The sequence below is a fragment of the Salmo trutta genome, chromosome 19, assembly GCF_901001165.1.
Source record: "Salmo trutta chromosome 19, fSalTru1.1, whole genome shotgun sequence".
NCBI classification, from domain to species: Eukaryota; Metazoa; Chordata; class Actinopteri; order Salmoniformes; family Salmonidae; genus Salmo; species Salmo trutta.
In genome coordinates, this window is record NC_042975.1 from 3,072,791 (window position 1) to 3,086,228 (window position 13,438).

The window sequence follows — 13,438 nt, forward strand, 5'->3', positions numbered from 1 at the left end:
TATTCTATATGTTATTATACGTTACTATTCAATACGTTATTATTCAATACGTTATTATTCACTGCGTTACTATTCAATACGTTACTATTCAATACGTTATTATTCAATACGTTATTATTCACTACGTTATTATTCAATACGTTATTATTCAATACGTTATTATTCAATACGTTACTATTCAATACGTTATTATTCAATACGTTATTATTCACTACGTTATTATTCAATACGTTATTATACGTTACTATTCAATACGTTATTATTCACTACGTTATAATACGTTACTATTCAATACGTTACTATTCACTACGTTATAATACGTTATTATTCAATATGTTATTATTCAATACGTTATTATTCAATACGTTATTATTCTATACTTTATTATATGTTACTATTCAATACGTTATTATTCAATACGTTATTATTCACTGCGTTACTATTCAATACGTTACTATTCAATACGTTATTATTCACTACGTTATTATTCACTACGTTATTATTCAATACGTTACTATTCAATACGTTATTATTCAATACGTTATTATTCACTACGTTATTATTCAATACGTTATTATACGTTACTATTCAATACGTTATTATTCACTACGTTATAATACGTTACTATTCAATACGTTACTATTCACTACGTTATAATACGTTATTATTCAATATGTTATTATTCAATACGTTATTATTCTATACTTTATTATACGTTACTATTCAATACGTTATTATTCAATACGTTATTATTCACTGCGTTATTATTCAATACGTTACTATTCAATACGTTATTATTCACTACGTTATTATTCACTACGTTATTATTCAATACGTTACTATTCACTACGTTATTATTCAATACGTTATTATTCACTACGTTATTATTCAATACGTTATTATTCAATACGCTATTATACAATACGTTATTATTCAATACGTTACTATTCAATACGTTATTATTCAATACGTTATTATTCACTACGTTATTATTCAATACGTTATTTTTCAATACATTATTATTCAATACGTTATTATTCGATTCGTTATGAGATAAAGATGAATACCTTCTTCAGTTCATCTTTCACATCATTTTTCATTATGAAGCTTCCTGGTGGTCCCCAGTCACAGAGACCGGGGCCTTGTGAGTCACTCTCTATTGTCCAGTATGCTCCAGGTGATCTAGTTACAGTAGGGAATTCACAATTCAATGTTTGCCAGCTAGGTATCTTCTAACTATTAAGTTAGCTGTCTAGAATGTGCTAAATGCTCTGCAGTTGTGCATTTGGTGTGCTAATTTAGTAGCTAGTTAGCTACCTAGCTAAGTGGTTAGCGTCTTCCAAAATCATGCTTCGCTTGGTAGAGAATCCCCTTTTGGATCAAGAGCCTTGCTGGCTAATATTTGTTTTGAGTGTGCAGCAACCTGTGAGTAGCATTTTTGAGTTACTTGTATAATTTTTGGATCTGGGATGTCTGTCCTACAAATAGTTTAGGGCAAAGACTGTATAATATGTTTTTGCAATGCGCTCACTAGCATTTAGTTAACATTCTCTATGTGCTTTTACATGTAGTTGTTAGCATTGCCAACCTACAGATTACAGAGGCACAATAGAGTTTGAACATAGCGCCCCTTGTGTTCAGTAACAGTATTACCGAAATATCCCTGTATGGCACAAGGTTAGTGTGAAGGTACAGTGTATTTGGAAAGTATTCAGACCCCTTGACTTTTTCAACATTTTGTTACGTTACAGCCTTATTCTAAAATTGATTAAATAAATACAAATCCTAAGCAATCTACACACAATACCCCATAATGACATCAGTATACCCCATAATGAGAAAGCGAAAACAATGTTTTTAACATTTCTGCAAATGTATTAAATATAAAAAACATAAATATATTCTCTACATAAGTATTCAGATCCTTCGCTATGAGACTCGATATTGAGCTCAGGTTTATCCTGTTTCCATTGATCGTCCTTGAGATGTTTCTACAACTTGCTTGGAGTCCAGCTATGGAATTTTCAATTGGTTGGACATGATTTGGAAAGGCACACACCTGTCTATATAAGGTCCCACAGTTGACAGTGCATGTCAGAGCAAAAACCAAGCCATGAGGTTGAAGGAATTGTTCGTACACAGATCTGAGGAAGGGTACCAAAAAATGTCTGCAGCATTGAAGGTCCCCAAGAACACAGTGGCCTCCATCGTTCTTAAATGCAAGTAGTTTGGAACCACCAAGAATCTTCCTAGAGCTGGCCGCCCGGCCAAACTGAGCAATCAGGGGAGAGAAAGGCCTTGGTCAGGGAGGTGACCAAGAATAAGATTCCAAGATGGCACCGATAGAGATGGCATCTTTGCTTCTAGTTCTTAGGAAACTGCAGTATTTTGTTTTATGTTTGTATTATTTCTTACATTGTTAGCCCAGAAAACCTTGTGTTATTACATACAGCAGGGAAGAACTATTGGATATCAGAGAGACATCAACTTACCAGCACAACCAGCACTACGACCAGAAATACGACTTTCCCAAAGCGGATCCTTTGTCTGCACCTCCCAGGGAATTTGTACTCATTCCAGAGGCCGACCCAAAACAACGCCGCCGGAGGAGAGGGAACCGGAGCAGTCTTCTAGTGAGGCTTCGGAGGCGCGCACACAACCCACCGCTTCCCAATATATTACTTGCTAATGTCCAGTCCCTAGTTAACAAAGTCAACAAAATCAGGGCAAGAGTTGCTTTCCAAAGAGATATCCGGGATTGTAACAAAGTCTGTTTCACGGAAACTAGCTGAGGACATGCTGTTGGAGTCCGTACAGCCAACGGGATTCTCAGTGCATCGCCCCAAACACAACAAACTTCTCTCTGGTAAGAAGAAGGACGGGGGTGTATGTTTCATGATTAATGACTCATGGGGTAACCATAACAACATACAGGAACTCAAGTCCTTCTGTTCACCTGACCTGGAATTCCTCACAATAAAATGCCGACCGTATTATCTCCCAAGAGAACTCTCCTCGGTTATCGTCACAGCTGTGTATATCCCCCACAAGCGGATACCAAGATGGCCATCAAGGAACTTCCCTGGACTTTATGCAAACTGGAAACCATATATCCTGAGGCTGCATTTATTGTAGCTGGGGATTTTAACCTGTCTGGGCTAGGGGGCAGTATTGAGAATTTTGGAAAAAATATGTTCCCATTTTTAACTGCCTCCTACACCAACTCAGAAGCTAGAATATGCATATTATTGTTCAGGTTTGGATAGAAAACACTCTGAATTTTCTAAAACTGTTTGAATGGTGTCTGTGAGTATAACAGAACTCCTATGGCAGGCAAAAACCTGACAAGGTTTCAAGCAGGAAGTACCCTGTCTGACAAGGAGTCGTGCGTCATGCATCTTTTTATTGAAAAGTAAGGATCTTAGCTGTAACGTGACAATTCCCAGGGCTCCGATAGGCTCTCAGAGCCCGGGAAATAACTGAAGGTTTACGAGGGAGCCTCAGGCTGAAACACATTATCACCTTTTGTAAGTGGCTGCTCCGAGGACCTTTGAATGAGGCGCGTGCACGAGTCGCTCCTGAGGATAAATTTTATTCGGCTGTTTAGGCTCAATGCATACTCCCGGTCGGAATATTATCACTTATCTACGAGTTAAATGGCATAAAAATTGGTTTTAAACAGCGGTTGACATGCTTCGAAGTACGGTAATGGAATATTTAGACATTTTTGACACGCCAATGCGCCATGCGCGGGACCGTGAAGAAGCATTCTGATAGTGTCTAGAACTCACGAACAAAACGTCGCTGTTTGGATATAACGATGGATTATTTGGGACCAAACCAACATTTGTTATTGAAGTAGAAGTCCTGGCAGTGTATTCTGATGAAGAACAAGCAAGGTAAGAACATTTTTCTTATAGGAAATGTGATTTTGGTGGAGGCTGACCTGGGTGGGTATCTAAATAGCTAGCCCTGTAATGCCGGGCTATGTACTTAGATTATTGCAAAATGTGCTTCATTCCGAAAAGCTATTTTAAAATCGGACATATCGAGTGCATAGAGGAGTAATGTATCTATAATTCTTAAAATAATTGTTATGCTTTTTGTGAACGTTTATCGTGAGTAATTTAGCAAACTGTTAGTAAATTCCCCGGAAGTTTGCGGGGGTTATGCTTTTTCTGAACGTCACATGCTAATGCAAAAAGCTGTTTTTTGATATAAATATGAACTTGATTGAACAGACATGCATGTATTGTATAACACAATGTCCTAGGTGTGTCATCTGATGAAGATCATCAAAGGTTAGTGCTGCATTTAGCTGTGGTTTGGGTTTATGTGACATGATATGCTAGCTTGAAAAATGGGTGTCTGATTTTTTCTGGCTGGGCACTCTGCTGACATAATCTAATGTTTGCTTTCGTTGTAAAGCCTTTTTGAAATCGGACAGTGGGGTTAGATTAACGAGATTCTTGTCTTTAAATAGCTGTAAAATAGTCATATGTTTGAGAAATTGAAGTAATAGTATTTCTAACGATTCAAAAATCGCGCCACTGGAATTTCAGTAGCTGTTACGTAGGTGGGACGAGTTCGTCCCACATACCCCAGAGAGGTTAACAAAGCTAATCTGAGAACAAGGCTACCTAAATTCTATCAGCATACCGATTGCAGTACACGAGCGAGTAAGACGTTTGACCATTGCTGCTCTAACTTCCGCGATGCATACAAGGCCCTATCCCCGCCTTCCTTTTGACAAATTCGACCATGACTCCATCTTCTTCCAATAGGCAGAAACTAAAACAGGAAACACCCTTGCTTAGATTTATCCAACGCTAGTCTGACCAATCAGATTCCACGCTCCAATATTGTTCAGATCAAGTAGACTGGGATATGTTCCAGATAGCCTCAGAGAGTAACATTGACATACAGTGGAGGGAAAAAGTATTTGATCCCCTGCTGATTTTGTACGTTTGCCCACTGATAAAGAAAGGATCAGCCTATAATTTTAATGGTAGGTTTATTTGAACAGGGAGAGACAGATTAACAACAGAAAAATCCAGAAAAACGCATGTCAAAAATGTTAGAAAATGACATGCGTTTTTCTGGATTTTTTTGTTGTTATTCTGTCTCTCACTGTTCAAATAAACCTACCATTAAAATTATAGACTGATTATTTCTTTGTAAGTGGGCAAACGTACAAAATCAGCAGGGGATCAAATACTTTTTTCCCCCACTGTATACACTGACTCGGTGAGCGAGTTTATAAGGAAGTTTATTGGAGATGTTGTACCCACTGTGACTATTAAAACCTTCCCTAACCAGAAACTGTGGATTGATGGCAGCATTCGCGCAAAACTGAAAGCACCTACCACCGCATTTAATCACGGCAAGGCGACTGGAAACATGACCGAATACACCCAAACAAGGGCACTGCGTTCATCCACCTCTGGCCTGCTGGCCCTCCTACCGCTGCAGAAGGACAGTTCCCGCTCAGCCCAGTCAAAACTGTTCGCTGCTCTGGCACCCCAATGGTGGAACAAGCTCCCTCACGACGCCAGGACAGCGGAGTCAATCACCACCTTCCGAAGACACCTGAAACCCCACCTCTTTAAGGAATACCTGGGATAGGATATAGTAATCCTTCTAACCCCCCCCAAAAAAAATGATATAGATGTTCTGTTAAAAAGTGGTTGTTCCACTGGATATCATAAGGTGAATGCACCAATTTGTAAGTCGCTCTGGATAAGAGCATCTGCTAAATGACATAAATGTAAATGTAAATGAATACAAACAGTGTAGTTATTCCCTCCGTAAGGCAATCAAACAGGCAAAACGTCAGTACAGAGACAAAGTGGAGTCGCAATTTAATTAATTTGTCTCTTACACGAGACGTATGTGGCAGGGTCTACAGACAATCACGGACTACAAAAAGAAAACCAGCCCTGTCACGGACAACGACGTCTTGCTTCCAGACAAATTAAACAACTTCTTTGCTCACTTTGAGGACAATACAATGCCACCGACGCGGCCCGCTACCAAAACCTGTGGGCTCTCCTTCTCCTTGGCCAATGTGAGTAAAACATTTAAACGTGATAACCCTCGCAAGGCTGCAGGCCCAGACGGTCCTCAGAGCATGCGCAGACCAGCTGGCTGGTGTGTTTACGGACATATTCAATAAATCCCTATCCCAGTCCGTTGTCCCCACATGCTTCATGATGGCTACCATTGTTCCTGTACCCAAGAAAGCAAAGATGAACTAAATGACTATCACCCCGTAGCACTAGTTCATCTGTGGAGATGGGAGAACCTTCCAGAAGGACAACCATCTCTGCAGCACTATACCAATCAGGCCTTAAAACCTGTTAGGGCTAGGGGGCAGTATTTACACGGCTGGATAAAAAACGTACCCGATTTAATCTGGTTACCACTCCTACCCAGTAACTAGAATATGCATATACTTATTAGATATGGATAGAAAACACCCTAAAGTTTCTAAAACTGTTTGAATGGTGTCTGTGAGTATAACAGAACTCATATGGCAGGCAAAAACCTGAGAGATTCCTTTACAGGAAGTGCCTGTCTGACCATTTATTGGCTTGCTTTGTCATCTCTATTCATTACAAAGGATCTCTGCTGTTACGTGACACTTCCTACGGCTCCAATGGGCTCTCAGAGCCCGGGAAAAACCTGAATGACGTAATTCAAAGCCCTGGCTGAAACACACGAGCGCTTTTGCTAAGTGGTCTATCAGAAGACAAAGGGCTTAGGCTCGTGCACTGGCCGCCCCTGTCTTTCTGTTTTTCCCTCTATTTACCGAAACGCAGATTCCCGGTCGGAATATTATCGCTTTGTTACGAGATAAATTGCATAAAAATTGATTTTAAACAGCGGTTGACCTGCTTCGAAGTACGGTAATGGAATATTTAGAATTTTTTTGTCACGAAATGCGCCATGCGCACGACCCTGATTTACCATTTCGGATAGTGTCTAGAACGCACGAACAAAACGCCGCTGTTTGGATAAAACGATGGATTATTTGGGACCAAACCAACATTTGTTATTGAAGTAGAAGTCCTGGGAGTGCATTCTGACGAAGAACAGGAAGGTAATAAAATTTTTCTTATAGTAAATCTGATTTTGGTGAAGGCTAAACTTGCCGGGTGTCTAAATAGCTAGCCCGTGATGGCTGGGCTATGTACTTAGAATATTGCAAAATGTGCTTCATCCAAAAAGCTATTTTAATGGTGGAGTGGCCAGACGGAAGTCACTCCTCAGTAAAAGGCACATGACAGCCAACTTGGAGTTTGCAAAAAGGCACCTAAAGACTCTCAGACCATGAGAAACAAGATTCTCTGGTCTGATGAAACCAAGATTGAACTCTTTGGCCTGAAAGCCAAGCGTCAAGTCTCGAGGAAACCTGGCACCATCCCTACGGTGAAGCATGGTGATGGTAGCATCATGCTTTGTGGAAGTTTTTCAGCAGCAGGGACTGGGAGACTAGTCAGGATCAAGGAAAAGATGAACGGAGCAAAGTACAGAGAGATCCTTGATGAAAACCTGCTCCAGAGCGCTCGGGACGTCAGACTGGGGTGAAGGTTCACCTTCCAACAGGACAATGACCCTAAGCACAGAGCCAAGACAACGCAGGAGTGGCTTCGGGAGAAGTTTTTAAACGTCCTTTAGTGGCCAGTGGCCAGAGCCCAGCCAGAGCCCGGACTTGAACCCGATCGAACATCTCTGGAGAGACCTGAGAATAACTGTGCAGCAACACTCCTGATCCAACCTGACAGAGCTTGAGAGGATCTGCAGAGAGGAATGGCAGGAATTCCCCAAATACAGGTGTGCCAAGCTTGTAGCGTCATACCCAAGAAGACTGGAGGCTGTAATCGCTGCCAAAGGTTCTTCAACAAAGTAACAAAGTAAAGGGTCTGAATAATTATGTAAATGTCCCCAAAAAATTGCAAAGATTTATATAAACCTGTTTTTGCTTTGTCATTATGGGGTATTGGGTGTAGACTGTTGAGGAGAAAAAACATTTCAATCAATTTTAGAAAAAGACTAACGTAACAAAATGTGGAAAAAGTCTAGGGGTCCGAATACTTTCTGAAGACACTAAATGACCATGTGGATACGGCCCTAGTCTAGTCACCTCTATGATAATGTGGATACGGCCCTAGTCTAGTCACCTCCTCTATGATAATGTGGATACGGCCCTAGTCTAGTCACCTCCTCTATGATAATGTGGATACGGCCCTAGTCTAGTCACCTCCTCTATGATAATGTGGATATGGCCCTAGTCTAGTCAGCTCTATGATAATGTGGATACGGCCCTAGTCTAGTCACCTCCTCTATGATAATGTGGATACGGCCCTAGTCTAGTCACCTCTATAACAATGTGGATACGGCCCTAGTCTAGTCACCTCTATGACAATGTGGATACGGCCCTAGTCTAGTCACCTCCTCTATGATAATGTGGATACGGCTCTAGCCTAGTCACCTCTATGATAATGTGGATACGGCCCTAGTCTAGTCACCTCCTCTATGATAATGTGGATACGGCCCTAGTCTAGTCACCTCCTCTATGATAATGTGGATACAGCCCTAGTCTAGTCACCTCCTCTATGACAATGTGGATACGGCCCTAGTCTAGTCACCTCCTCTATAACAATGTGGATACAGCCCTAGTCTAGTCACCTCCTCTATGACAATGTGGATACAGCCCTAGTCTAGTCACCTCTATGATAATGTGGATACAGCCCTAGTCTAGTCACCTCCTCTATGACAATGTGGATACGGCCCTAGTCTAGTCACCTCCTCTATAACAATGTGGATACAGCCCTAGTCTAGTCACCTCCTCTATGACAATGTGGATACAGCCCTAGTCTAGTCACCTCTATGATAATGTGGATACGGCCCTAGTCTAGTCACCTCATCTATGCATTTAAGCATTGGATTTTTTGTCATTTTATACATTGACTGTCTTCTAGAAGCTGAATTGTATCAATCTTGATGCAAATGACTGGCTACCATCTGACCAATCATAGTCCTTCCCTCTGCACAATGGGAGGAGTTATTAGACCTACATCACAACAACGATGTGTGGACTCTTCAATGGGGCAGAAGTCCATGTGTTGGTTCAATGGATTCATGTTGTTTTCAATAAACATTTGGAGAGTAAATATAATTTACATGTTGTCAACAAGCTAAGCCAACCCCGTCAGTTTTGTTGCTAAACAACCAACCCGTCAGTTTTGTTGCTAAACAACCAACCCATCAGTTTTGTTGTTAAACAACCAACCCATCAGTTTTGTTGCTAAACAACCAACCCGTCAGTTTTGTTGCTAAATAACCAACCCATCAGTTTTGTTGCTAAACAACCAACCCATCAGTTTTGTTGCTAAACAACCAACCCGTCGGTTTTGTTGCTAAACAACCAACTCATCAGTTTTGTTGCTAAACAACCAACTCATCTACACTGAGCGTACAAAACATTAGGAATACCTGCTCTTTCCATGATATAGACTGAACAGGTGAATCCAGGTGAAAGATATGATCCCTTATTGATGTCACCTGTTAAATCCACTTCAATCAGTGTAGGTGAAGGGGAGGAGACAAGTTAAAGAAGGATTTTTCAGCCTTGAGACAGTTGAGACATGGATTGTGTATGTGTACCATTCAGAGGGTGAACGGGCAAGACAACATATTTAAGTGCCTTTAAACAGGGTATGGTAGTAAGTACCAGGTGCAACGGTTTGAGTCAAGAACTGCAACGCTGCTGGGTTTTTCACGCTCAACAGTTTCCTGTGTGTATCAAGAATGGTCCACCACTCAAAGAACATCCAGGCAACTTGACACAACTGTGGGAAGCATTGGAGTCAACATGAGCCAACATCCCTGTGGAACGCAACTCAATATTAGAAAGTTGTTCTTAATGTTTTGTACACTCAGTGTATAGGCACTAAATTATCATCAACTATACCCAGATCCAATGAGAGAGAGAGAGAGAGAGAGAGAGAGAGAGAGACAGAGCGAGAGAGACAGAGAGAGAGAGACAGAGAGAGAGAGAGAGAGAGACAGAGAGAGACAGAGAGAGAGAGAGAGAGAGAGAGAGAGAGAGAGAGAGAGAGACAGAGAGAGACAGCGAGAGAGAGAGACAGAGAGAGACAGCGAGAGAGAGAGAGAGAGACAGAGAGAGAGAGAGAGAGAGAGAGACAGAGAGAGAGAGAGAGAGAGACAGAGACAGAGAGAGAGACAGAGACAGAGAGAGAGACAGAGAGAGAGACAGACAGAGAGAGAGAGAGAGACAGAGAGAGACAGAGAGAGACAGCGAGAGAGAGACAGAGAGAGAGAGACAGAGAGAGAGACAGAGAGAGAGAGAGACAGAGAGAGAGAGACAGAGAGAGAGACAGAGACAGAGAGACAGAGAGAGAGACAGAGAGAGCCCACACAGTAGCTCTATCAGTAGCTTTACCAGAGTAAACAGCATTATATTACCCTCTAGTAGTTGATCGGTGCTGGTGATCTTTTTGGTTCCGTCCGCGGAGTAAATGGTCCTGACGCCCTGTGGCAGATTCACATTATCAGACAGAGAGCGGGTTAGATCCGCCAGCAGCGCGTCAAACGACCGGAACCGCTCCACTGAGATGGCGTACACTATCCCGTTAAAGTAGCGGTCCCCGTTGCGGTAGAAGCGGACCTTCTTGGCCTTCTTCTCTGAGCTGAGGTTCTTGAGTGTCCGGGAACGGTAGAGGCTGCAGTGGGCGCTGTGTGTAGGGCTGGTCACCCCGTTCAGCCTGCCCCCTTCTCGGCTGTTCCGCTGAGCCTTATCCCGCTCGTCGAAATGGTCCAGCTCCATCGCACTGCCGAAGGTCACAAGCACAGCTACACTATCTAAATAAATAAATAGATAATTAGGACGAAAAAATGTAACCAACTAAACAAACATGTACAGTGATAATCAGAGGTATTCCGGATAAAATGTGTAAAAAAAAAAAAAAGGTGTCCAAAACAACACGCGTTTTACTTTCAATGAACCGGATTGTCCAGAAAGCCGCGGTCTATCTCTGTTAGCCAGGACCAGTGTCCGCGGTCTCAAAATAACTTGCTAATGACAGATTATGTATAGTAGGCTTGGCTAGGCATGGTATGTCATGGGGTTGCAAGGGAAGCAGGGAATGAATGACTGGTCTTAGTCCCACAGCCATGTGCTTTCTGTTGCTTTATAGATATATAAATGCTGCGCACAGAGACCAGAGCAGAGATAATGCAGAGGGTCTCCGCTTGAATACACTCATTACCTATCCAACTGTTGATGAAGTCATTCGCTCTTCGATTACAATTCAAACAAATACCAACAAAAAAAATTGAAAAAAATATGAATGAGAAAAAAAGATGAATATTACTTCTAAAAAATATATATGTTTCATTGTTTTGTATTGTGTCCAATTGACATCATAAGAGGTTTCACATTGGCCACTACGTGCATGGAGATCACTTTCAAATGTTTCGTACAAACTGATCAACATTAGTGTCATATCAACGAATCAATAAATGACTTTCTACCACAGTGACGGATTTGTGAATGACACACGTCTAATAATGGGGCGGCAGGTAGCCTAGTTAGAGCCGTGGGCCAGTAACCGAAAGGTTGCCGGGTCGAATCCCCGAGCTGACAAGGTAAACATCTGTTCTTCTTCCCCTGAACAAGGCAGTTCCCCGGCAGGCCGTCATTGTAAATGTGTTCTTTAACTGACTTGCCAAGTGAACAGCGAAATGGATAAAAGCGCTGTGTTTTTTTGCTTATATCAATGCAGTAAATGATTGTTTTTCACAGTTTGCTTACCTACGTGATTCACTAAGGATTCTGTCGCCTCCAGTCTTGCTGCGTGTATTTCCCCAGAAAACAGAAGAATGGGTTTCAGTAAACAGGAGAAGTGTAGACTCGGGGCCGTTGATCAGACACGCCAGCTACCACAGAACAGCGCAGACCCGCACTTTTGTTTTTCCTTCTCCCCTCCACCACCATCACTACCAATGAGTGTGTGTGTGTGCGTGAGAGAGAGAGAGAGCGTGCGTGGAGGCTGGGCTCACCTCGGGCTCGTGCTACTGGCCCCGGACACGCTCAGCCCCCTCATGCGCTGCACATTGTACATTGACTCATTACCTCCTGTATGTAGTCTCCTGTACATTGACTCATTACCTCATGTATATAGCCTCCTGTAAATTGACTCAGTACCTCCTGTATATTGCCTCCTGTACATTGACTCAGTACCTCCTGTATATTGCCTCCTGTACATTGACTCGGTACAGGGACCTCCAGTATATAGCCTCCTGTAAATTGACTCGGTACAGGGACCTCCAGTATATAGCCTCCTGTACATCGACTCGGTACAGGGATCTCCAGTATATAGTCTCCTGTACATTGACTCGGTACAGGGACCTCCAGTATATAGCCTCATTATTTGTACTTTATTGTGTTACCATTTTTTTCTTATTTTTTTTCTTTTATTACTTTAGTTTATTGAGTAAAACAAATTTAAACTCTATTTTCTGAAAACTGCATTGTTGGTTAATTATGGGCTTCACGGTAAGGTCTACACCTGTTGTATTCAGCATTTCACTGTGAGGTCTACACCTGTTGTATTTGCTGTTCTGACCATCCCACCTCTCTCTCTCTCTCTCTGTTCTGACCATCCCACCTCTCTCTCTCTCCCTCTCTCTCTCTCTGTTCTGACCATCCCACCTCTCTCTCTCTCTCTCTCTGTTCTGACCATCCCACCTCTCTCTCTCTCTCTCTCTCTCTCTCTCTCTGTTCTGACCATCCCACCTCTCTCTCTCTCTCTCTCTCTCTCTCTCTCTCTCTCTCTCTCTCTCTCTCTCTCTCCTGACCATCCCATCTTACCTTCTCTCTCTCTGTTGCTGTTCTGACCATTCCATCTTACCTCCTCTCTGTTCTTAACTCACTGTTCCATCTCAGAAGACACACTGAATGGTTCGACTGTATGACACTGTTGGTTCTGAATTATAGGGATTTCATTGTGTTGCTCTCTGTGTGTGTGCGTGCGCAGTGCGTGTTAATTTGTTTTTGGCGTCAGAAAGTAATGTGAGGGTGGGGCTGAAGACAGGAAGTGGCCTAAGAGCGATAGAATGCAGAGAGTGTTCCTCTATCTACTCTATCCTCCAGAGACCAACCTTCCATCTCTATCCTTCCATCTCTAATCTCCAGAGACCAACCTTCCATCTCTAATCTCCAGAGACCAACCTTCCATCTCTATCCTTCCATCTCTAATTTCCAGAGACCAACCTTCCATCTCTATCCTTCCATCTCTAATCTCCAGAGACCAACCTTCCATCTCTATCCTTCCATCTCTACCCTACCCCATACCCTGACCCATACCCTGACCCATACCCTGACCTATACCCTGACCTATACCCTGACCTA

The 13,438-nt window shown here is 42.2% G+C and overlaps 1 protein-coding gene across 1 annotated transcript in view; it reads right to left on the reverse strand.

The window, feature by feature from the left end:
- The window catches only part of LOC115153832 (serine/threonine-protein kinase DCLK1), a gene marked incomplete in the record, with an annotated part of 88,292 nt that extends 76,341 nt beyond the window's left edge, over nt 1–11,951 (reverse strand). The window contains 2 exon segments of the mRNA XM_029699435.1: nt 10,492–10,887; nt 11,840–11,951. Coding sequence (XP_029555295.1) covers nt 10,492–10,852 — 361 coding nt within the window.
- Nucleotides 11,952–13,438: the final 1,487 nt, after the last annotated feature.